The following is a 26,747-nucleotide window of genomic DNA, read 5'->3' as shown; positions in this document are numbered from 1 at the left end:
GTTAAAAGCCTTTTCCCCAGGGACATTTGTTGATAAAAGTCTCAGGGGCAATTGATTAACTTTATTGCTTGCTGAAGTGGTGGATAACCCTTGGAGTAGGTGATAATTTTCTTGTTTTTTTTTTTTGAGACAGAGCCTCAAGCTGTCACCCTGGGTAGAGTGCTGTGACATCACAGCTCACAGCAATCTCCAACTCCTCGGCTTAAGCGAGTCTCCTGCCTCCACCTCCCAAGTAGCTGGGACTACAGGCACCCACCACAACGCCCGGCTATTTTTTGGTTGCAGCCATCATTGTTGTTTGGCGGGCCCAGGCTGGATCAGTATGCTCCGAACACTGGTGTGCCATGAGAGGATCTTTGGTATGCTGAAAAATTTTAAAGATCATTAATTAAGAGTGGTGCCTGTGGCTCAAAGGAGTAGGACGCCAGCCCCACATGCTGGAGGTGGTGGGTTCAAACCCAGCCCTGGCCAAAAACTGGCAAAAAAAAAAAGATCATTAATTAAATTACTTTTGAAAGAAGTTCAAAGCACGTCTTTTTTTACTCCTTTTTTTTTTTTTGATCCACATAATTTAAGTGTGTTATGGAAGTTTAACTATAGGTTTAAGTGTGCCATGAGATAAAAGTGATTGAAAAACACTGCAGCACTGCAGCAGGCTTACCAAAAGCTGGGTAATGAGATGTCCAAAGCTCTGATATTCCTGGAAATTTAGATGGTCATGCACATGCATAGGGCTTTGCACATTTCCAGGGTTATGCTCCTTCTCAGGAAAGACCTAAGAACATCCAGGGCTGTCATTTTGTTGCACAAGGTTGACCTTGATGCACAAGCAGAAAGTAGAATCACAGGCAGAGCTGTCACCTTCTTGGATGAGTGCTGAAGGGGTGCCCCACCATGCAGGCGAGCTCCAGCACAGACTGGGAGACTCACCACTCTCAGATGTTTAGAGAAATCTCTGTCCAGTCATTACCTGACCACTAACCCACCTGAGCAGAGACTTCAGCATGCAGGCATCACAGTGAGTATAGACTGCTGAATTTCCGAAGAATCACTGAATAAAAAACAGCAGGTCTTGGGAAATCCTTTCATTATATATATTTAAACCTAGGATCATTATAGACTCAAAAAAATCACTATGGGAAACAAAACCTGATATTCTTTTAACACAAGTAGCAAGAATAATCCACAGCTGTGAGTGGAAGAAAACATGACCAATCCTTGTAAGTCTCTTTAATTACACAGAGGAATGATCTCCAAATGTTCCACCTTCTGCCTAGCCACCACACTGGGCCGCCAGTACTTTTCTTTCTCTGAAATACAAGGGACCATACAGTTAAGCTTCAAACAGAACAGCCTATGCTGTGAAGCAATCTCTTTTCCTGACCGAGGATAATAGTCACTCGGCTGTGATCAATCCCTTTCCTGTAAGACACTTGCATCACTTTCAGATCTATTAGCTGGCTGATGACAGAGGGAGGTACTGCCCAGATAGGGACAGTGAGATCTGGGTGATTTTCAGACAGAGATGGAGGAGAATATAGACTTTATAAAAATCCCGTTTGAAGAAAAGGCAAGATGAGTTCCTAGAACAATGTAGAAGCTCCTCATTAGGAGCAAGCAGAAACCACAGGAATAAAAGCATAATAAAATGGCCAGGGTTATGTAAAGATACTTCAAGAAAGATTCTTACAGAGTGTGTTCATAAGCCTGTGAAATGAATTTACATCTCAATATTTAATTGCATCAGGTTGCATTAGAGTCGATCCAGTTAGGAATCCATGTTCATAAACCATCTGAGTAAGAACGTATTGATTTGTGCGGAAGTGATTTATCATGTTAAGCATTTTATAGTAACAAGAATGTGTGACCTTCCAATTCAGGGAAGAGAAACATAATTTTATTATCAATAATTTTTAAAATTAGCTTCGCAAGTCCTGAGAGATTACAAAATAGGTATGTCTTTTAGGGAATACTATATTCAGAGCCCCATAAGCCAACTGGCATAGAAGCCTTTTTTCTTAGACTGTAAACATTTTAATTTGTAATGCTCAATCTGAAATAAAATTGAAATGTCATTAAACCAGTCAGACAAGCCAGAACGTGAAGGGTGAGCATTGACAAAAAGTTGTTTAATGTGTACCTTTTCCAGAACAAGGGGGTCAGATAAAGAAATTCATCAGAGTGGATACTCCAATAGTCAGGGATATTTTGTGCATTGATCCTTTAAAAAATTTTAAAAGTGTGTCCAAAATACATATATATATATATTTTTTTTTTTTTTTTGCAGTTTTTTTGGCCAGGGCTGGGTTTGAACCCACCACCTCCAGCATATGGGGCTGGTGCCCTACTCCGTTGAGCCACAGACGCCGCCCCAAAATGCATATTAATTGAAGATGCAACAGTTTGCCTACACAATACTATGCAGTCAAGGTTTTTGTTATAACAATTAGGCTGAAGACTGATAGGAAATTCACTAAACGGTTCCCCTTTGTACCTCATCATAGGAAGGCCTCTGCTCAGGAAGCTACACTGAAAGTAACCTCACACCAACTCGTTGGTGTCATCTTACCCGAACAGATGATACTTTCCAAGTAGCTCATCTTTTTTGGCATTATTCTTACTTGTGTGATGTATTTTTTTACCTACTGTAACTGTTGCTCAAAAAAATAACTTATATAATAACTTTAGATTCACTTTTCTGAAAAGCTTTGGACACAATCCAAATACACAGCATGAAGGCAGATTTTCTCGTCAACAACATTCCTTTATATCAAAAGATTAAGAATGGGTGGGGTGAGGTGGCTCACACCTATAATCTTTGCACTCTGGGAGGCTAAGGCAGGTGGATCGCCTGGGCTCAGAAGTTGGAGACCAGTCTGAGCAAGAGCAAGATCCTGTCTCTACTGAAAACAGAAAAACCAGCCAGGCATTGTGGTGGGTGCCTGTAGTCCCAGCTATTTGGGAGGCTGAGACAAGAAGATCACTTGAGACCAAGAGTTTGAGGTTGCTGTGAGCTATGATGCCACTGGACTCTCGCCAGGGCGAATCAGTGAGACTCTTGTCTTCAACAACAACAAAAAAAGATGAATAGTGGTATCAGAGAATCCAGTACAAAATTTCCAATGTGAACAGCACCAGGAAAATCACGGATGTTCTATTTCTCATTGATTAAGCTCAGGTGCTACACCTGAAGGTTAAAGTTGTGACTGCCCAGAGGTTATCTTCTGAGCCCGCTGGTCTTCAACACATGGTAGTTTATAACAATTAGAGAGAGAATACTTGGATGGTAAGCTTCTTAGTAAAATTTCCAACAAAGTAAAATTAATGTATTATATACCTTATCTCAACAAACAAGAATCCTGAATATCAGGTTAGTGCGTTTCATAGCTCCATTCTAAAACATGATCGTAGAGGATGGAATAGAAAGATGTAGTGATATATTTACTGTCACTTAAGTGACAGGTAGCAGACACTTAGGTCTCAAGAACATTTGCGAAGTTTCATGCCATATTTTTTCATGTGCCAACTTATATACATGTAGAGGATACGTTACAACTTCAATTATTCCAAAGGATGAAAGAAGCGTTACAGTTTGATATAGATCTTCAGGTCCTATTATCCTATAAGCTTTGAAATGTTAAGGCTGAATAGACCATGTTATGAAAAGGGACAAGAGGAAGTAAGAACAGTGCAGATGCAGTGAGGGTACATGGTAACTTTCTGCCTTTGCCATTCTACCTGGACAGTGTGCTTTCTGAGCAGCAGGTGGTGTGACTGTAAAAAAGATCACACATTTGTCAGTAACTATGTAGGATTTTTGGCACTGCTAGAGCTCAGCATTACAGAGTAAGGGCAGCTAATAAAATTGCATCAAGCAAATTCTTTATTAAGTCTGAAATTTTTTTCAAAATGATTTTTCTACCAAGTAAACTTTCTTGGTTCTCCTTTCATTCCTGCCTTTTAGAAAATTCATCATTAAAATAAAAAACATTTTATAAAAAGAATCACTTCATAGCAACCAAGATGAACATCTGGTAGCAAAGCAACATTAAAATGCCATACTTTCAAAGAAAGAGCAAATACGTGACTCCTCCATGAAGAGCAGTTCTTGCTGGCAGGGTGGAGGTTCAAGACTTGCTGTTTATGGACTTGCCTGCAAGTCCAAGGCTGAATTTGGACCCTACTTCTCCTGTACTTTCTCAATGGTATCTGGACAACAATATGTTAAGTATATAAGAAACCAGGGTAAAAATGAGGATGATCTCATAAAGGCTAGTAGCAGAAGCAGCTGAAGTCCATTTTTCACATGTAACAAAAATATTTCAGTCATTACAAATGTAATCATAAACCCATCTAACAAGAACACTGGAGGTCTTATTTTGATGGATAAGTTTCCTTCCCATTTCTCATTATAAAACACTGTTTATTATAGGAAAACTGTTTAAATCTGAGACCAGGATCAGATTTTGGAAAGCCTCAAATATGCCTTCCAACTCTTCTCATATTAAAAAAAAATCTTACAGAGAAATAAAAAAATTTCAAACTTTTTTCTGTAAATAGTCTTTTAAAATATGAATGTATTTCTTTACAATCTATATTTTTGTTTTTAAAAGCCCTCGTAAAAGTCTATTAATACATTTGCAAAACCTTCAAATGGCTGTAACTTTCCAGAGATACGGTATGGGTCTGGGATCCTCGCTGCACCCCACCCTGCTGTCCTGCAGTGCTGAGATCAGGGGACTGCTGACACTCTGAAAATGACAAGTTTCCACTGGAAAGACTGTGGAGAGTAACCTCTTGAGGAAATAATTCTCTGAGGAAAGAAAGAAGTATTGCCAAAGGTATGTGGATCCAAAAGTTAATGTGGCTGTACCATCACATTATATTAATTGTTCTTCAGGGAATGGAAACTTGCTTTAAATTAGATTTGGGAGGCTCACCAACCTGAATGGTTTTTGTACAAGACACACTCACATAAAAAGGAAAAACACAGAAGACAAAGGATCCTTAGTTTGGAGGAGGATATATTCCAACTTGGGGGAAGGGTGAAGGCATTTTAGCTCTGAAGCTCAATTATGACATTTCCAGAGAGTTCTGGAGTGCCCCCGTGTTTGACAGGACAGGGTGGATGAGCCTGTGCCGGCCTGGCTGGACTCTCTCGCTCCAATGCACAGTGTGATGCACAGGCGGGGCAGTGCTAAGCTGGCAGTCCTAAACTGGCAGTCCTCCCAAGGCTCTCAGCGTTCATCAGCTCAGCAGGTCAAAAGTCTGCAGACACTGGGTGGAGCAGCAGTAAGCTACAAAACTAACCGTTGTCCTCCTGGAAGGGCAAAAAGGGAGAGAGGAACACTGTGAGTTCAAGATTAAAGGCCCTGGATCCTTCCCATTAGAGACAGTCTTGTTACTGTCTTACAAGAGAGTAGGAGGCACGGTTAACGAACAACATAACAGAAATGCAAATTTCCTTTTCAACTGAGCCCTGAAATCAGGTGAGCTGTATGCATATGAGAAGTCATTTTAGTAGTGGTATCAGATGACCTGCTATCTCTAAAGTAGAAGCTGGGGAAAAAATAAGCCTTTTCCATATTATGTTTTGAATTCTGCATACTAGAACATAGTACAATCATAGAATTTGTAGTACCTTATAAAATCATAAAAGACATCACCAATTTAGCCAGAACACATACATATTGCAGAGCTTAAACAACATAATTGTAAGGAATTTATCCTGCAAGTGTATTCACCTAGTTTGCTCATAGAGGCAATTTTGGAATCTTATGCAATATAGTTTGAGGATCTTTCCACAAAACAGAGGAATCTCTTCTCAAGCTCTCCTTTAGGCACCTTTAGGGAGTATGCCATGAGCCCTTGGGGTCCTTAGACCCATCTGGACAGCTCCAACTCTACTGCTAATTTCACAGAACCCTCTGTGCTTCTCCACCTCTTAATCCAGCCTCTGCGTTCCGCTGTGGCCCAGGAAGGGGACCTCCACAGACACTATCACCAAAGCTGCCTAAGGTCTGGCTTCTGGTTAGACCAGTGGGAGGCACGCAAAAGAGCAGGAAGAGAGAAAGGTTTTTCTACTCCGCTCCTTCTTTGCCCATGACAGCTCTGCTTCTCACCAGGCTCCAGTCTCCCTTTACCCTTCAGGCCTGAGGATTGAGGTAGGCAAGAGCTTCCTACTGTTGCAGGTGCCTAGGGCCTCATCATCTTTGTGCATGTTCTGAACTCTTCCTGACCTTCAGTAAATTGTCCTTCTTCACTAATTCCTCTTCAAAATCCCAGCTGAATATTACTTTGTTCTCCAGGCCTAACACAATGCATGTTTTGGGGAGTGGCCCAAGGAAAGAGCCCATCAAAACATGATTCTGCGGTTAGGATGGTGAGTTTTATGTGTGACCTCCCTGCTAGGAAGAAGTGGGACCCTGCTAATCTGTAGCATGCTAGGGCATCAGGATCACTCAAAGTATCACTTAACGAGAATGTTGATGGAGGGTAAAGCACTTACCCACAAGGGTAAGATCAAGGGACTTGTGGCACTTGGTTGCTATGACATTGTGGTGAATTCAAAGTTTGTGGGGGTGGGGTGGCTTCTTCCAACTGTGATGAAGAGATTTCCAAAAAAAAAAAAAAGATAACCTTAGTGCCTTGAAATCTTGACTCAAGGTATGGGTAAAATATTAGAAAGTTTCTATGATGGCCTTAAAGAAATCCTTATCTTAGGCAGGTATGAGGGACATGGCTGAGGAATGCAGAAGTTTCAGGAGCACAGGCCTGACAAAGGTGTATTTGCTAAGTCTCTTACGCTAAGGTGAAGGTGCTGGTTGGGAAGGAGTGAGAACTTTAGACTTGAGATGGGAGCCTGTGCATAGAATGTCCGAACCATGAACCTCCGACATCTCCAAACATTTCTTCATATCAGAAACAGCCCTTTCCACCTTCTAAGAAAACCTTCCTGTGTTTGAAAATGTTTCAATGAGCAGGCATGGTGGCTCACACCTGTAATCCTAGCACTCTGGGAGGCTGAGGCGGAAGGATCATTCAAGATTAGGAGTTCGAGACCTGACTGACCAAAATTGACAGCCCGTCTCTACAAAAACAAAAAACAACAAATATATAAAAACACTAGCCAGGCATGGTAGGGCCTATCCATAATCCCAGCTACTTGGGAGGATTGCCTAAGCCTAGAAGTTGGAGGTTGTAGTGAGCTATGATGAGGCCACTGTACTCTCCAAAAAAAAAAAAAGAGAAAGAAAAAAAATTCCAGAACTGGATGCCCCATGATCGCATTAATGTACACAGCTATGATTTAATAATTAAAAAAAAAATTCCAGAACTGTAATTATATATTTTTTTTAATAATTAAAAAAAAAATTCCAGAACTGCACCAGAGACATGAGAGTTTTAGGGGAGAAACTCTGAGCTAAGCAATAAGCTCCACAGTCAAGAAAAAGATGCTGTTAAATTCCACAAAGAACATCAGACATGACATTTGTTGCTTTAGAATCTCTGAGCATATTTACAGGCAAGGCAGAAGAAAGAGCATTTCAGCTTGGTTTTACAATACAGAAATACCACTATTCCTTGAAAGAACGAATCACAATGCTGTTGGCACATACTGGAACCCACGAAAATCTTAAGAAATGTGGGATATTTTCTGCAAACGTGTTCCCTGATTAAAAACGAAAAATATCTTTGAGTCATGCAGAAATTCAAGCCAAAAGAAAATTAATATTTATAAGACAGAAATAATCAGATAAAATCTCGAGCATCTAATAACATTGCATCTGCTTGTCTTATTTACATGAATTGTGACTGTCTCTCATGGGAAAATTCTGGGCGCCGAATCAGGGGCCTAAATGGCATACACTTCTTCCTTTTTTTTTCTTTGAGATCATAGTCTTGCTTTGTTGCCCTCAGTAGAGTGCTGTGCCGTCACAGCTCACAGCAACCTCAAACTCTCAGGCTTAAGCGATTCTTTTGCCTCAGCCTCCCAAGTAGCTGAGACCACAGGCGCCTGCCACAACGCCCAGCTATTTTTTAAAAGACGAGGTCTCATTCTGGCTCCAGCTGATCTTAAACTCATGAACTTAGGCAATCTACCCACCTCAGCCTCTTTAGAGTGCTAGATTACAGGCCTGAGCCACAGTGCCTGGCCAACTTGCTTCTTTCTTGATTTATCCTTGCCCCATACATTGGGAGTGAGATATCTATGTGAAAGGGATTAGGTGGGTCTGGTCATACCAGATTCTCAGTATTGAGAACAGAGCATGGAACATAGCAGATGGTCAATAAATAATTTTTGAATGTTATAATGAGGAAGAATAGTTAAGAACTATTTACTTAAATATGTTGAATGATATTTCACTTGTGGAAAATTAAATAAATCACCTTAAGAGGGTGCCAATGAAGACTTCAGATGCAAGAAAAAAAAAATCCCCCAAATTGAGTATGCAAGTAATGTCAGTATTACTCATTTGGTTCCATAGAAGAAACTACTACTCACAAAAATCAAGAGTACAGAAATGTGAAATGTTTCATAAGTGACAAAATAGAATTACACAGAAGTATTAAAAGTAAACTCCTAGTTGAGTGGGAAAAGGGAGTAGGAAGCTGTTCTGAAATACAACGGGAAATCTTCAAAGTCAGTTCTGTATGTCCTCTGACAAACAGGTCTCTAACCCAAGGCGCAACAACAACCCAGACATCTGGCATTCTCCTGTAATCACTCTGCCCTGGAAGACCAAGAATTTCTGAAAGAACAAACTGTAACTCTGAGCTGCAAGCGGCCTGCCCAAGCCGGCAGCAGACGCTCAAAGCATGTTTGCTGACAGACTGGATGAATTAATCAACAAGAGGAGGAGTTCCTCTGGGCCGTGTGGAAGTAACTAGAGAAATACTTTTCACATGAATCCAATGGCTACTAATGTTTTAAATTAAAAATATTTTTAATTTCTGAAGCAATATCAGTTACAAAAATTCAATGCTACTCAAAGGAAAATTCAATGCTACTCAAAGGAAATCCTTTATGTTGATGTAGGAGACCTTCAAGATTTTTTCTACATACTGTTCAGAAGTGTATGTGCATGTATATACTATATACGTACACACATATAAACACGTGTATTTGCACCCATAACTGACAAAAACTGGATTACACTATGCATACTTTTATATAACTTGCTTAAAAACATTTCTGGAAAACACTTTTACTTAAGTAATATTTTTCTTTTAAAAATTTTTTTATAAACTTTTTTATCTTTTATTGAGACAGAGTCTCAGTTTGTTTTCCTCAGCAGAGTGCTGTGGCATCATAGGTCACAGCAACCTCAAACTCTTGGGCTCAAGCGATTTTCTTGCCTCAGCCTCCCTAGTAGCTGAGACTACAGGTGCCGGCCACCATGCCCAGCTAATTTTGTTTGTTTTAGAAGAGCCAGGCTGGGTTTGAACCCACCAGCCCCGATGCATGTGGCCGGCACCCACCTAAAAAAATTTTTAGAAAGGGTGGTGCCTGTGGCTCAGTGAGCAGGGCGCTGGCCCCATATACTGGAGGTGGTGGGTTCAAACCCAGCCCTGGCAAAAAATAAAATAAAATAAAATTTTTTAGAAGACTGTTTACATGTAGTAGTGACAAGAGGGGAAAGAGTAAAATAAGGAGTTCAATCTGCAACTGACTGTGAACATTCAAGTGAGGTAAGTCACTACCTTCAGACCAGCCTTTCCCTTTCTTTTTTAACATGTACAAAGTTTTAGAGATTAAAAAAATCTCTCTAGATGTAACTTTAAAAAAAATTGTTTAATAGATTTGTAAAAATATATCCTCACTGAATGTACAGAGTTGAAAATTAAAAGTCTCCCTCCCACCTGATCTTAACGCCAAATTCTTTCTTCCCAAGATAACCATAGTAGAGAGGCGGATTGACATTTTTCTAGACTTGGTAGTGCATACACCACACACACACATTAATGTATGTATATGTATAAATACACGCGCACATATTTCAAAAGTATCTTGCTCAGAGTAGAGAGTCTTTAATATTGTATTTATGAGTATTATTTCAAAATTTCTTCATGCTGTATGGTGATCCACTTAGTAGTTAATTGTACAGCACAGCAGCAAAAACAGATTTGGAGCTAGATTTATAGGGTTCAAATCCCAGTGCTGCTGTGAGACCTTGGCCAACTTTCCAATATTCTTGTACCAGTTTCCCCTGTGAAATGGGGATATTAGACCTAATGGACCAGATGGAAGTCCTAAGGTATATGATTCAGCCTAACAATAGTACTAAGAGAAATAATATAGTTTAACTTCCAAGCTGGATCTCCTGAATCCTAAGACCAGTGAGTTCTTTCTACTGCATCCCAGGGCCTGATCGCAAAACCTGAATGTACACTGTAATAATCTGTTATGGCTAAAATTTATCCCCACAGTATAAGAAAAACCACTGGGATACTGGGCCATTTGCAGCTACTATCTCAAAACAACCTGGTGATTTAAGTAAGACCTTTTGATGGCCTGTGATAGCTAATTTTACATGTCAACTTAATTTGGCTATGGTGGTCTAGATGTTGCTGTAAAGGTATTTTCCTTTTAGATGTAATTAACATTTGTATCAGTAGACTTTGAGTAAAGCAGATTATCCTCCATAATTTGGGTGAGCTTTATCCAATCAGTTGAAGGCCTTAAGGACAAAGAGGTAGAGGGCATTTTCCTTCTGTCCAAGTTTCCAGCCCTGCAGAATTCAGACTCAACAATACAACATCAACTCTTACCTGAATTTGCAGCCTGCAGTCTGTCCTACAGTTCTGAAGTTGCCAATCATGTGAGCTGATTCTTTTAAATTAGTATCCTTCTCTTTCTCTCTGCCATGTATGGACAGAGAGAGAAGTTCATTGTCTACAACCTGGGAAAAGAGCCCTCAACAGAACCCAGCCATGCCTGATTTCAGACTTCTCTTCTCTAGAAGTACAGAAAATGATTTTGTTATTGCCCAGGCTGACTAATACAGAGACTTTATTTGGAAACACTATCTTTGCACATGTAACAGTGAAGTAAGGTACTTAGTGTGGGACCCTAATCATGACTAGTATCCTTACAACAAGGGGAAATTTGAACACAGAGGCAGACATGCATAAATGGAAGATGATGTGAAGAGACACAGGGAGAAGACAGCCATCTACAAGCCCAGCAGAGAGGCCCAGAAAGAACCAATCCTACACACACTTGATCTTGGGCTCAATAGCCTTCAAAACTGGTAAGACAATAAATTTCTGCTGTTTAAGCCATTTAGTTTGTGGTACTTGTTGTAGCAGCATAGCAAACCAATGCAATGGCCTTGAGAAACGTTGGGTAGCCTGACTTCCTATTGGGAAACACTGAACTTGTGAGATACATACATGCTTAGGAAAAGCCAGGCATGCTTTTTTACTAACAAATAATCTTGTAAGTGGAAGTTCTCTATTTTGATTAAGTTTGGGGAATGAAAAGTTTTTATGCCTATAGAATCAAAAGTTATAAATTTACTAGCTATTCTTCTCTAATACGTATATTTGAAGGTTTGAGTATTTACTGTTTATGCAAAATGCTGCCAGGTCTTTTTATTTCACTCTGTATTAAATTTAGGTTAAAACTAACACTTCTATGGAACTTGGTATTTTAGAAGAATATTCAATATGTTCCCTTTTAAAATAATGCCAGATGTCCACATTAATTTAGATATTGGCTGATACAATGTATTATTTTATGACAAGCAATGCAAACTGAACTGAATATATTAGAAAACTTAAAAATAATCTTATCAAGATCTTTCAGAGTTCATGATATTAAAGAATATTGATTTTATTTTCAGCAACAATGTACTCTAGATTCAAGTATTTGATTTTCAGTTACAAAAGAAAATACTTTAAAGACTATAGTAGAAATTAAAGTCAATGCTTTTAATACAATCTCCATGGCAACATGGGAAGGAGAGCAGCCTGGTGAGCCAAATAAAAGCCATAAAATCTCAATTTCAGACCTTAGCATTAACTTACCACAGAAAGCTACGTTTATATCTTGGCATTTCATCTCTGCTACAAACAGAGGCACCCTGGCTTTACTCAACAAAAGGGAATCGTGTTAATCCTATGTATATATGTACTCATTTTACTAAATTAATACTATTATATCTATGTTCTGAAACAGTATAAGATTATTCACACCAAATTTCTGGGTTGTAGCAGGGAAATAAGTAGCAGCACATGGAAAGTGCAAATACTAAGTTCCCCAAACTTCATATAAAGACAATGTAAAAATGACTTCATTTAAAGGATCCACTTTATTTTCATAAATGAATGACCAAGACAAAAAGTTTACTTTTATTTTTTTGAGACAAGAGTCTCACTCTGTCACCCTGGGTAGAGTGACATCATCATAGCTCACAGCAACCTCAAATCTTGGGCTCAAGTGAACCTCTTGCCTCAGCCTCCTGAGTAGCAGGGACTATAGGCAGCTAGCTTTTTCTGTTTCTAGTAGGGCTGGGGGTGTCGCTCTTACTCAGGCTGGTCTCAGACTCCTGAGCTCAAGCAGTCAACTCTCCTTGGCCTCCCAGAATGTTAGGGTTACAGGCGTGAGCCACAGGCTTGGCTTGAGTTTACTTTTGAAAACAGGTATTTTGAATTTGATCAGCTACTAACTGAACATCCTAACCATATTGTTTTGTTTACATTTTAAGAAAATGTGTTCTATAGGAAGATGATGCATAAAGATCTGAATAATAGTTAAATGAATTAGTTAAGATTTTCCTATGATAATATCTTGCTAATATGAAGATCATTTGCTAAAAACACAACAAAAATAAGAAATAAAAACATCTCAGTTACAGTAATAGTTAATAGGAGTTAACATTTACTTAGTATTTATTACATGCCACATATTATCCTGGGGTCTTCATGTGAATGATCCCATTTAATCCTTACAATGACCTTATCAAGTAGATATTTTATTGATAAAAAGGCTAAGCTCAGGAATGTTCAGTAATTTGCTCCAGTTCTCCCAGTGGGGAGTCAGAATCAGGCCTGGGCACTGGACTACTGTGTGCAACTACTTCTCAGAGAGGAGTCTATTTCATCTGTTCATTTTATTCACACAGTAACACACTTGAAACCTCAGTTCTTTTTACTCTAATTTAAATGTAATTCCACCAAATTTGGTTATCTGGTCACATAAGATTACAAGTAGCAAACTATAATGGTTCAGAGGGAGCTCCTGTAAGCAGAAAACATTAAAAATATAGAAAATTGAAACAGGAACTGAAAGTTTAACAAAACAAGATTATCCACAGCAAGAAAAAACAAACATGTTTTGGGGACAGAGAGGGTAGAGATATGAAAATGGCAACCACCATTTGTTAAGTACGTCTTACATGCCAGGCTTTTGCCTTCATCATCTGCTAACCCTTATGCGGTCCTACCACACAGCCTGTTATTTCCCCATTCAAGAAGTTCAGCAGCCTGTCCCAACTCACAACAGAGTAGCCAGGCTTAATGCGTGAAAGGCCCCTGCTCTGAACAATGCACCACACTGCCCATCTTGCAAGAATTAAGAAATGAAGGAAGGAAAGAAAATCTTACAAAGTTTCTATAAAAATAATTACAATGGCTTTTTGGCACTGAAGGGGTAATAAGCTTTAGTCACTGGGAAAGTTAAAATCACCCAAGATACATCTCACAGTGATAAGTGAGGTGTTATAGTACTTTTTCAACTTTAAAAGGTTCAAATTTAGAAAATCCATAAGATAAAGTTGTGCAAATGGGATTTTTTTTTTTCATTTGATAACCTGTTTTTGTCTGGTATTCTTTTTTTTTTTAAGTACCAATATTGGAGTTTTACTTATTGAACAGTCTTAGCAAATTCAAAGCACTGTGGCAAGAAACTAAGAGTGGTATGAGAATGTCATTTGGAAGGGTTAAAAATTCAAAACAGAAATGTATGCACACCCACAGAACTCAGTCACACACTTTCAGTTAGACAGCAATTAAACAGAAGGGCTGGGGCAGGTGTGGTGGCTCAAGCCTGTAATGCCAGCACTCTGGGAAGCCACGGTGGCAGGATCACTTGAGCTCAGGGGTTCAAGACCAGCTTGAACAAGAGTGAGAACCCATCTCTACTAAAAAAAGTAGAAAAATTAGCCAAGCACTGTGGCAGGTACCTGTAGTCCTAGCTACTCAGGAGGCTGAGGCAGCAGGATCGCTTGAGCCCATGAGTTTGAGGTTGCTATGAGATAGGCTGATGCCATTGATACTCTAGTGTAGAGAAACAAAGACTGTGTCTCAAAAAATAAAAATAAAAAATAAACAAATAAGTAGAAGGGCTAGGCTCATTCCATTACACAACAAATTATTTTTTCCTGTATCCATCCATTATTGCTTAAAGACTACTGTGAATAGGGAAGTAACAGGAAAGCATTCCCATAAAGAATGAATCACATGAAGTAATACAGGCCGTCTATGGGTTACGTACATGAGAGGTTCTGTAAGCTTGTTCTTAAGTTGAATTTGCATGTAAGTTGGAACAGGTACATTTACCTATCACCTGTAATAGCCTCAGTTCATAAGTGCAAGTTGTACATCAGTCAGATGTTTGTAATTCAGGGACTTACTGTAATAGCCTCTGTTTGTAAGTGTGAGTTGTACATTAAGTTGGATGTTTGTAACTTCATGACTGCCTGTATACACATTCTGTATGTGACCAAAAAATTAACTAATAAAGGAAGGCTAGTTTTCTTTTTTTTTTTTTTTTTTTTTGTAGAGACAGAGTCTCACTGTACCGCCCTCGGGTAGAGGGCCGTGGCGTCACACGGCTCACAGCAACCTCCAACTCCTGGGCTTACGCGATTCTCTTGCCTCAGCCTCCCTAGTAGCTGGGACTACAGGCGCCCGCCACAACGCCCGGCTATTTTTTTGGTTGCAGTTTGGCCGGGGCTGGGTTTGAACCCACCACCCTCGGCATATGGGGCCGGCGCCCTACTCACTGAGCCACAGGCGCCGCCCAAGAAGGCTAGTTTTCTTGTGATGCTGAATATATGCACATGTTCCACTTTGCCGTATCTCAGGAAGCATATTATGCCCCTTTGGAGCTGCTTTCATGCAGGGCCTCCCCACACCCCATGCTGTACCCCTTGCCCGGTGTAAGGCCCGGTGCCCACTTAGGCATGATTACCCCTGGTGCAGCCCTGCCATCGGTGTCTCTCTCAAGGGGAAGAGCTTGGGGTAGACGATGGTAAACATGGGCTCGCTACACCGGTGACAGTGCCCTAGGGGGCAGTGCAGCAGCTCCAGGAGACTTCTGGGTAGTGAGATGGGAGATAGAAAGTTCAGATCTGGAACATAAGAGAAAATCATGCACATAAGCAAAAATCCAGACTTCTTTAAACTAGGCTTTAAAAAATATTTCTCTTTGTTATCAAATGAGTTCCGTTAGCTAAAAGTACTTCATGTTGAAAATTCTGTTATCTGATAGGCATTGAATAAAAAAACTAACATTATTTGGAAATGAAAGGTTTTTTTTTTTACATTTGTAATACTAAAAGAAAATGTAAAACCACTCTTTTAAGAATAATCAGACTCTGTCCTGAGGTAGAGGGCAAGGAAGGAATAAGATCAAATATTTTTTAAGAACAAGATCAAAAAGGCATCAACTTAGCCAAAGAGGACTTTGTAAGCTTATAAGAGTCAGAGAAATAAAAAAAGAACTCAGACTGAAGACCAAAACTGACTTTCATTGTGTTCTCCCTAAATCCATTAGGCATGTAGTATCAGTGAAGCATCAATCAAGGCTAAATCATATTTATAGAAAAGAATGAAACATAGGAAATCAAAGAGCAAGAAAAATAATGAAATCAAGCTCACTCCCAGGAACTGTTGTTAATAAAAATAGGGAGTTTCCTTCTCAGCTTAGTCTGAGCTTCACAAAAGAGACATTTAAAACAAAACATCCCAGTGGCCCAGGCAATGTTGGGCACAAATTTATACTGGATTTCTACTGATGATAAACATCCAGAAGAGAGAGAAATGGTAATGCTGAGGTGAAATCTAAAAATTACTGACTTAACTTTGGGAAGAAAATATAAAGCATCTTCTTACATTTTTATATATGTCCAGACTCAAAAATAACCACTTAAAAAATGTAATTTACTCGTAGGTGAAAAACTATAATTTTTTGTTTAGTTTTAAAAAACAAGTTAACTTTATATTAGACATTCCTGGGAAGCTAATGTTAAATGTTTTCGGATTCCTTTTTTTTTTTAAATCAAAGACAAAACATTTAGCAGCTTTAAAAACACTTGAAATATATTTTTCTTATTAATATTGCCTAGTGCTGTTTTATTAAAGCATTTCAACCTCCCCCCACACACAATACCTATAAAATCTATGCACTGCCAAATCCTTTCTAAAATAACTTAGCATGTTGTGATAACACTGCCAAAGGCTCTTGATATTTTTTTTTCTCTAGGTATGTACATTTCTCAGACGCGAGCAGGCTGTAAGGCAAAAATCTGCTTTGCTGTAAGAGGTATCCAACTTTGCTTTAAAGATAAGATCTTTCCAAGTTTCCCTACTGCCAGCCTTTCACTTCAGTTAATACCTATTCTCAAACACCAATTTCCTTCCACTTAAATCCCCTAGTTTTAACTTTTAACCACTGTCCTTTCCAACTAAAGACCATATTTTAAGGAATACTTCTCTATGTCTGTATGGGGTGCTAAAGGGATCAGTGTTAAGTCAATAAAATAGTAAAGCCAGTTTTCTTATAAGAAAAATCCTGGCCTGGCGTGGTGGCTCACACCTGTAATGCTAGCACTCTGGGAGGCTGAGGCAGGCGGATTGCCTGAGCTCACAGTTTCGAGACCAGCCTAAGCAGGTGCAAGACCCCATCTCTAAAAAACAACCAGGCATTGTGGTGGGCACCTGTAATCCCAGCTACTTGGGAGGCTGAAACGAGAGGATTGCTTGAGCCCAAGAGTTTGAGGTTGCTGTGAGCTGTGACACCATGGCATTCTATCGAGGGTGACAAAGTGAGACTCTGTCTCCAAAAAAAAGAGAAAAGAAAAAGTAAAATCTTTTTTTTTTTTTGTGGTTTTTGGCCGGGGCTGGGTTTGAACCCGCCACCTCCGGCATATGGGACCGGCGCCCTACTCCTTGAGCCACAGGCGCCGCCCAAAAAGAAAAATCTTGTTGTGTAATGACATAAATGTACTTAACATGCCACTGAACTATGTACACTTAACCATGGATAAAATGGTAAATGTTGTGAAATGTTTATTTTACCATAATAAAACCAAAATAGAAAAAAAGAGGCCAAAACATAAAACGCAATTTTAATGTTCATTGAATCAGAGACAGAAAAAAAAGAAAAGTCCCATGTACCTTTCAGAAAGCTGTGGTAGGTGTGATACAGACTTCTCATGGCCAGCTCTTGCAGAGGCAGGACGTGATCATTCTCGGTCCCGATGGCCTTCACCTCGGCTGGGAGGAAAACAGTTAGTTGCCCTGATGAAAAGGAAAGTAGCTTCATCTCGGAAACCTGAATGGGAGCACCACAGCTGCAGAAAGATAAGTATTCACAGTAGTATTAGCAATAAGAATGTGGGTGCCAATAAAAGTGTTAATCAAAATATACATTTGAAAATTTATGACACTGCTGAATTGCCAGAATTCTTCTCAAAGTGAACAGATGCTATCCTGGGTTCCTTAATAAAACCTGGCTCATAAATCTGAACTCATCTGTTGGAACTCTGGTAAATCATTGCTGAGGCCCAGCCATTTCCAGGAAGGATAAACTTTAAAGAAACTTTCCTTCTTAGGAGCTACACAATTTGCTTCGTAAGCTCTATTTTCCCTCATTTTTATACCCTCTCCAAATGGGTGTTAATTGAAACTTTCACAATTAAATGGAAAGTCCTTTGTTGATTTTTTAGTATCTTGGTTTAATACAATTTTTGTGGAGAAAAACTTAGACCCACAAAGCAAACAAATTTTAATTGGTGTAAGACAACCTTATTGGATCCCTCCACAAACTTGTGGAGAAAATATTCTTGGTATGTTGTGTAAGCCAACTCATGCCACTCATAACTCATAACCTGAAGGCAAAGATGTCATTGTTCCTTCAGCTGCACAGTTACCAAGTCTTAGGACTCGAATCTCATTCTGCATCTTGTCTGAGACCAAGAGAGATACCTAAAAGCCTGGATACTTCTCCTCTCTAGTGCCAACAAATCTTGACTCTCTGAAAACAACATGAGATATTATCACTAACCTTGATCAGAAACGCAATGGAGCACAGGATGCAGGGCTGGAAGGCAGAAGCCCTTGACTCACTTATTTGTTAAAAGTTCCCTCATATGTACATTTCTTCCCTCTATTGGAAAATATTTCCAGAGCACCTACTATATGCCAGTCAGTTAAGATACTTAGATTAAGAAAACCAAGATGACCCCCTTACTAGAGAAGACTAATTACAATACAGTTGATCTAAGCGGGGAGCAAAGAAGGGGTGACTGACTGCCCAGGGATTTAGAAACGATTTTAAAGAGGAGTCAAATGACTAATATAGCTCGACTGATTTCATCAGCAATAAATGAAAGGCCAAATGTACTAGTATTCCAAGCAAAGGGAACAGCACATGTGGCAGTGCAGAAACTTGAAAGAATCTGGCTATGTCTGTGGATTCAAGATGGCTGGAAAAATGAAGAGAGAAAAAGGCCAGGATTATTAGCTGAAGTTAGATGGTTTTAATTTATAGAGAAAAGTGTTAGATGGTTTTTACAAAACTATCTGGCCACAGTATAGTGAACAGGAAAGAAATTGGTAGCAAAGAGATAAAGAAAACTCTAAATACAGAAGGAAAAGGAATGAGGAAATTGTTAGGGTTTCCAAAGCAAGAGCCTGAGGTAAGTGGAAGAGGTAGGGAAGAGCCATTGTGGGTAAGAAGCCAGTAGCTTTCTTTGTTAAGTTCCTAAAGCAAATAACTTACACTTTCCAATCACTGATAATTTAGAGGGCTTGATATATTTTAAATAGAAACCTCATCAAATTGTAGAAGCAGAAAAGTAAGTCATATGTGAGGTGGGCTGGACAAATTTCCCTCTTTTTTTCATAGAGCTGTTTTTAAAGATTTGATCATAGGAACTCCATCTTTTTTCACTATAAGTATGCTTTTAAAAAAATTACTCAAAAAAGTCTAATATTGTAAATTTAAATTATGAAAATAATGCATGCTTATTGTTACAAGCCCAACAATAGAGAACATGAAGAAAAAGTGAACAGTTCCCCTCCTCACATCCTCTTTCTCCAAAGTAATTACTATTAACATTATTAGTTTGATGTTTATCATTCTACTCTTTGCTCAGGCAAAAACATAGAAAAAGAAATCCTCACTTATTTTTTTCCCAACAAATAAGATCACTTAATTCTGTAATGTGCTTTTGGCTCAAGTAATCATTTAGGCCAATCAAGATAAACTTAAGAGAATTTTTTTTTTTTTTTGAGACAGGGTCCTGTTCTCCCAGACCACAGTGCAGTGGTATCATCATAACTCACTACAATCTCAAAACTCCTGGGCTCGAGTAATCCTCCTGCCTCAGCCTCCCAAAGTGCTAAGGGCATGAGTCACTGTGCTCGGCTTAGAGAATTCTACTTAACTGCTACATAATATTCCATATTATGGATGAATCATACTATATTTTGCTGGTATAAGTATACCTTTTTTGCTCAAAATTTTGAGAGAAAAATAAGGTTGCACATTATACATGGGTAGTATGGCTCAGGAGCCAGGTATCCTAGCACCCTCCCCACATGGGCTCGCCAGGCACACAAGGTTCCATTCTGGAAGGATCTGGGACCTGGTGGGAGTGGGCCTCAGTGGCCTTGGCCGAGGGCCCCAATCAGGGGAGGTGAAGGTGGTGGGGCTTTGCAGGTCAAGGGCTGAGGACCAAGGTCCGCCTGTGTGGAAGGGGACCAGAAGCTCTGTGTAGGCCCCAGGGACCCGCCTGGACACCTGAGGGCCAAGTGGCCTCAGAAGCTCCCACTCACTGGCCACACCCATGGTGATCTTGGCTGCAGCCCCTAATATGGCAAGGAGGAAAGGGCTCTCAGAAGGAAGGGAAGGGGCAGCTCTCACAAGGCCAACAGCTTCAGGAGGGCAGTTCTGCCCATTTACCAGGGGAGCCGTAGCCCTTCCCAGATGTGTCTCTCCTGGCTGAGCACCAGCCACTTTCTTGTCGGGTAGTCTACTGAAAGTTTGGGGCAAAAAGTGAGCATGCATTATACATAAGAGCACATTACACATGGCAAAATACGGTAATTTACTAACCTTTCATTATGTTCATCTTTGTTTTTCCAAAGATTTCCCTCTACTACACAAATAGCATCACAATAAATCTTACATACATTCCTATCACAATTTTTTTTTATTATACGATGAAATTCCCAAACTGGGGTTGCTAGCCATAAAAACTGAAAATTTTAAGTGCTGAGATTTTCCAAAAAGGTTGTTATAAAAGTATTCATTTACCTACATCACATCATAACCAAATGTCATCAATCGTTTTAGTCTTTTGCTAATCTGATTAATAAAAATTATCTTCTTACCTTTTGATATGCTTACTGGCCATTTTTTTTTTTTGAGACAAAGTCTCAAGCTGTCGCCCTGGTTAGAGTGCTGTGGTGTCATATTGCTCACAGCAACCTCCAACTCTTGGGCTCAAGTGATCCTCTTGTCTCAGTTTTTCTATTTTTAGTAGAGATGGGGTCTTGATACTGCTCCTGCTGGTCTCAAACCCGTGAACTCAAGCAATCCATCTGCGTTGGCCTCCCAGAGTGCTAAGATTATAGGCGTGAGCCATCGTGCCTGGCCTGCATTTCTTCTTCTGTAAGCTGTCCACTTACATCCTTTGCCTAACTTTCTATTGACTTAAAAAATCAATTTGTAGGGCGGTGCCTGTGGCTCAGCGGATAGTGCGCCGGCCCCATATACCGAGGGTGGCGGGTTCAAACCTGGCCCCAGCCAAACTGCAATAAAAAAAATAGCCGGGCATTGTGGTGGGCGCCTGTAGTCCCAGCTACTTAGGAGGCTGAGGCAAGAGAATCGCCTAAGCCCACGAGTTGGAGGTTGTTGTGTGAGCTGTGTGATGCCATGGCACTCTACCAAAGGCGATAAAGACTCTGTCTCTACGAAAAAAAAAAAATCAATTTATAGGGATTTCCATATTGGTAGTAACAATTCTTTGACATATGTGCCGAAATATTTATTTCCACAAATACATACTTTTCGTTTTTTTTTATGTGTGGCTTCCATGAGGCAGCAGAATCAGGCCACGCTCCAGGAGGCCCTAAAATATTTTTTGTCTTTTAACTTTTGTCATTAAGCAGTCATTCTCTTTTGAGGTAAAATCTATCCATTTATTTCCTTTATGGAATCTACATTTTCTGATTTTAAGAGGGTTACACTAGTTTAAAGACTGTATATATGATATCCTCAAGTTTCTTTTAGTATGTTTATTGTATTATTTTACATGTAGATGTTTTATCTATTTGTCTTTTTTGATTTAACTTTTTCTTCTAAATGGACAAATAATATTGGTAGCATTAATAAATAAAACTAATTCATTTCTGAAATGTTCTCTTTATCATATTAAGTTCCCATATACCCTTGCATTAATCTGGAGTTGCTGATGTGTTTCAGTGACGTATTTGTTTAATCTTATGCTAATTCTACATTGTTTTGATTACAATAGCTTTATAGAAGTGTCTATTATCTAAGTCTGCCAAACTTCTTATCCAAATTTTTTCTCCAGAATTCTCAGTTACTATTCTATTTGAACATTACAATTATTTTAATTAGATCGCTCCCAAACCTTTTAAGGATCTGAATTAGAATTAACAGTGCTTTGTATGTTAATTTGAGTAAGACAGGTAATTGATGTTAACTTTACTCATTCAGAAATATGCTATGTCTATATTGTTCAGTTTTTGTTTTCTATTATAACTGTAATAAAAATCTCACAATTTTTTCATATGGATTCTGTATGAAATACAGAATGGATACATATGGATTGTGAAATTTATTATTTTATATTTAAATATGTAATTCTAATGTGAATGAGATTTTCCCCCCTTATTTTGATTTTTAATTAACTACTGAATATATAAGAAAAACTGATCTTTATATGCTATTGTATATTTAGCCACATTACTTATTAAATTCTTTAATGTAGCTGAAAGTTCTTTTTATGGAGTACAATATCCAGAATTTTCTATGTATTTAAGTACCCACTTGTAAAACAAGGATCTTTTTGGGTTTTCTCCCTAGTATTTATAATATCTATGACTTTTTTTTTTTTTTTTGAGACAGAGTCTCAAGCTGTCACCCTGGGTAGAGTGCCGTGGTGTCACATCTTACAGCAACCTCAAACTCTTAGGCTTAAGCCAGTGGTTCTCAACCTTCCTAATGCTGTGGGCCTTTAGTATAGTTCCTGTGGGTCGTGACCCACAGATTGAGAGCTGCTGGTTAAGCGATTCCCTTGCCTCAGCCTCCCAAGTAGCTGGGACTATAGGCATCTGCCACAATGCCTGGCTAATTTTTGGTTGTAGTTGTCATTGTTGTTTGGCAGGCCCATGTTGAATTCGAACCTACCAGCTCCAGTGTATGTGGCTGGCGCCCTAGCTGCTGAGCTACAGGAGCCGAGCCAGTATCTATGACTTTTTAAAATCTTATGGCATTAGCTAGAACTTCCATAATAATGCTAAATAACGGTGGTGACAGCCACCCTTCACTCCTAATTCCTGATTTTAATGGCAATAGTTTGAGTGTGTCATCATTTAATATAAAATTTGCTCTTCTTTTTGTGAAATAATTTATGAAGGATGTTTTATTTTAATTATCATCAATGGCTATAAAATTCATCAAATATTTTCCTGAACATACTAATGTGGTATTTTAAAATATAAAACTAAGGTAGTAAATTATATTTATACTTTAAAATAAACTTTAAAACATTTAATACATTATTCTAAAACATTGATAATCACATAGAAGTCTGCAAATCACAACTATATAGCTTGGTGACTTTTCTCCAGAAGAACACACTAATCGAACCATTGCCTAGTCAAGACAGAGAACCTCAGAAAGACACTCTGGGTCCCACCACTAAACAAAACCCCTACCCCAAAGGAAACTACCATTCTAAGTTTTAACACTGTAGTTCGGTTTAGCCTTTTTGAACAGCATAAAGTATTGTGTATCTGGTTCTCCTTGTGAACATTATATTTCTGGAATTCATCCATCTTGCTGTGTGTACTTTAGTTTATTCATTTTTATTGATCTGTAACTGACGGACATTTGGGTTGTTTCCTGTATGAAGCTATTATGAATCATGCCTCAGTAAAAACTGTGTATATTATTATTATTCGGTATATGTGAACATACATGAGCATATGCTTTTGTTAGGAACATATGTAACTGGAATTGGGTTTATAGTGGGGGGGGGGATAGACAATGAATGCATCATACATAATAAAGTAGAGTGAAGGGAAATAAGAGCTGGACTATTTTAGATAGCATAACCAAACAAAAGCTGTCTGGGAGGGTGACATTTGAGCAGGTAATTGTATGAGGAGAAGAGGAGACTCAGGACAGAAGAACCCACTCATGGGTTCTTACCCACCGTAAGCTGAGGACAAAGCAGCTAGAGTTCACAAGACAGAGAACCCTAAAGGAGAGAAATGCACAGGGAGAAAACATTGTGATTTGCAGAGGGTCCTCTTAGATACAGGGGTCCTCAAACTTTTTAAACAGGGGGCCAGTTCACTGTCCCTCAGACCATTGGAGGGCCGGACTATAGTTCAATAAAAAAAAACAAAACTATGAACAAACTCCTATGGATACTGCACATATCTTATTTTAAAGTAAAAAAACAAAACGGGAACAAATATAATCACACCACCTCGTGTGGCCCGTGGACCGTAGTTTGAGGAACCCTAAGAGTATCCAGCTAAGGACTGATCGACACGTACACGTGAGGAAACTAAAGTACCACCTGAAAGAATTAGAGGTAATAGTGCCCAGAGTTCACACAGGGTTGAGATTAGTACCTATTATTACCAATGAGACTCGGATCTCATTGTTCCAGGACCACTGAGTAAAGTAACAGAAGGGACTTACTTCAATTGTGAGAAATAATCAGCCCTAGTCTAGACTGAGCACCATTCCATTCCCATCTAACTAATCCTAAAAGCCAGACCCAGAAAGATTAAACTATTTCCAATGAACTTAATTGTGTTCCAGAACACAGATCAAGAATAGTGTAATGAATACAAAAATACCCAGCACTCAACATGGTAGAAGTCACATTGTCTAGCATCCATTACATCCATTAAAAAATTAACAAGCTTGCAGGAAAATACGATCTATACAGAGAAGAGAATCATAAAACCAAAACCTACCAAGAACTGATATAAATGTTAGAATGACAGAAAAGGTCATTATAATATTGGTAATTATTATAACTGGAACTACATAAAGAGTCATGTTACATACATACCTGCCACTTAAAGAAACTAGAACTATAAGAACAAATTAAATTCTAAGTAAAGGAGAAGAAATAATACAGCATCAAGATAATTGATGATATAGAAAATAGAGAAAAATTTATGAAAACAAAAGCTATATCTTTAAGATCAATAAAATTAATAATTCTCTAGTCAGATTAATCAGAGAGAAGACATAAATTATCAATATCAGGAATCAAAAAGAGATGATATCAACTAGTTTCTTCAGATAATAAAAAGGCAATAAATCTTTCATCAACATAATGCTTAAGAGAAAAAGGAAACAACTAATTTTATGCCAAAGTCTGTGAAAGACAACAGTTACTAAAGCTTACTCAGGAACACCTGAGACGAGCAGTGCTATATCTGTTAACGACATTAAATTTGTAGTTAAAAATCTTTCCACAAAGAAAGCCCAGGCTCAGTTAGTTTCCATGGTATACTCTATCACATATGTAAAGAAATAATTACATACGAACTCTTACAAAAAATTTCAAAGGTTTGAATACTTCCCAATTCATTCTCAACTTATTCTATGAAGCCAGAATTATTCTGATACCAAAACCAGACAAACACATTATAAAAAAGACAGAAACAACAACAGTGAACATGACTGAAAAAATCCTAAATAAAATTTAAGCAAATTGAGTTCAACAATGTATAAAGTCACTATGATCAAACAAGGTTTGTTCTATTAATGCAAGATTGCACTGAATTGGAAAACTCAATAAAATTTACTCTCTAAATATTACCCAAAAAAGAAAAACCATATAATCATTTAATATGTGCAGAGAAAGCTTTTAACAAAATTCAATATTCATTCCCATTTTTGAAAACTCTCAGAAAAATTAGCCCACTGTGTGGTATGCATCTAGCTCCTGCTACCTAGCTACTGAGGAGGCTGAGGTGAGAGGATTGTTTGAGCCGAAGAGCTCAAGGTTACAACAAGGTATAATCATGCATTGCACTACAGCCTGGGCAATAGGGCGACACTGTGTCTCAACAATGAAACAAAACAAAATTCTCAGCAAACAAGTAACAGAAGGAAATTTCTTCATCTGACAATATATATCTATGAAAAAACAATTGTAATACTGATATTATATTTAATGTTGAAAGATTGTTTTCCCCATTAGTTCAGCAGCAAGACAAACATATTTGTTCTTCTACATGTATTTAACATTGTACTGAAGCTTCTAGCCAGCTGTGGGGAGAGAAGGAGGAAAAAAGGGAACAGAGTGAAGGGTAGAGAAAAGGGGAGAGAAAAGGGGAGAGAGAAGGGGACAGATGGGGGAGAGAGAGAGAGAGAGGGAGAAGTAAAATGTATTTATCCACAGAACACATGATTGTTTGTATAGAAACCCAATGACATCTACAAAAGACCCACTAGAACGAATAAATGGGCTTAGCAAGGTTACAAGATCAATATACAAAAATCATTTTTACTTCTATATGGTAGTACCCATCAATTAGAAATTTAAAAAAACAATTAAATCTACAACAGGATCAAAAATATGAAATAAGGATAAATCTGACAAAAGATGACCAAGACCTATATGCTAAAAACTATAAAATATTGCTGAGAAATGACTAATGCTGTGATCACGGGTTAGAAGATGCAATATTATTAAGGTATTAATTCTCCCCAAATTGATCCATAAATCAAAAAAAAGTTAAATTACAGTTTTATAAATTGAAAACTTTATTTTAAAATTCAAATGGAAATACAGAACAGCAGGAATAGCCAAAACAACTATGAAAAACAAATTGAAGAATTAAAACACCTGATTTCAAGACTTATCATAAAAGTTCAGTAATCAAGGTAGAGTAGTCTTAGTATCAAAACAGAAAAACAGATCAACAGGAGAGAATGTCCAAAGCAGACCCACAAAAAATTTCTGACTAACGTATAAAGGAAACACAGTAGAGAAAGGATAGTATTGTCAACAAATGATGTTGGACACAGGAACTGGGTATGAACATGCAAAGAAAGAGAACTTCAACCATACATTATATTAACCACAAAAATTAACTCAGAATGGATCAAAGACCTAAAGGTAAAACTTAATCTATACAATTTGTACAAGAAAACCTTTGTGATCTTGGGTTGTCCCCAAAGTATGATCTAGAAAGGAACAAACCAATAAACTGAACTTTATCAA

General features: G+C 38.4%; 1 protein-coding gene across 2 annotated transcripts in view; it reads right to left on the bottom strand.

Moving 5' to 3' along the window:
• Positions 1–5,006: 5,006 nt before the first annotated feature.
• Positions 5,007–26,747, bottom strand: part of LRRC28 (leucine rich repeat containing 28) — a 159,994-nt gene continuing 138,253 nt past the window's right edge. The window contains exons 8-10 of one of the 2 annotated variants that reach the window (XM_053581801.1): positions 17,407–17,582; positions 15,200–15,359; positions 5,007–5,320 (exon numbers count right to left, since the gene is read on the bottom strand). In XM_053581801.1, coding sequence (XP_053437776.1) covers positions 5,248–5,320; positions 15,200–15,359; positions 17,407–17,582 — 409 coding nt within the window. In that variant the 3' untranslated portion in view covers positions 5,007–5,247. The remainder of the gene's footprint in view (positions 5,321–15,199; positions 15,360–17,406; positions 17,583–26,747) is intronic. The other variant, XM_053581802.1, reaches the window with a different exon arrangement.

The sequence above is a fragment of the Nycticebus coucang genome, chromosome 2 (assembly GCF_027406575.1).
Source record: "Nycticebus coucang isolate mNycCou1 chromosome 2, mNycCou1.pri, whole genome shotgun sequence".
NCBI classification, from domain to species: domain Eukaryota; kingdom Metazoa; phylum Chordata; class Mammalia; order Primates; family Lorisidae; genus Nycticebus; species Nycticebus coucang.
The sequence above is the reverse complement of the archived record's forward strand: the minus strand, read 5'-3'. Positions and strand labels throughout refer to the sequence as shown.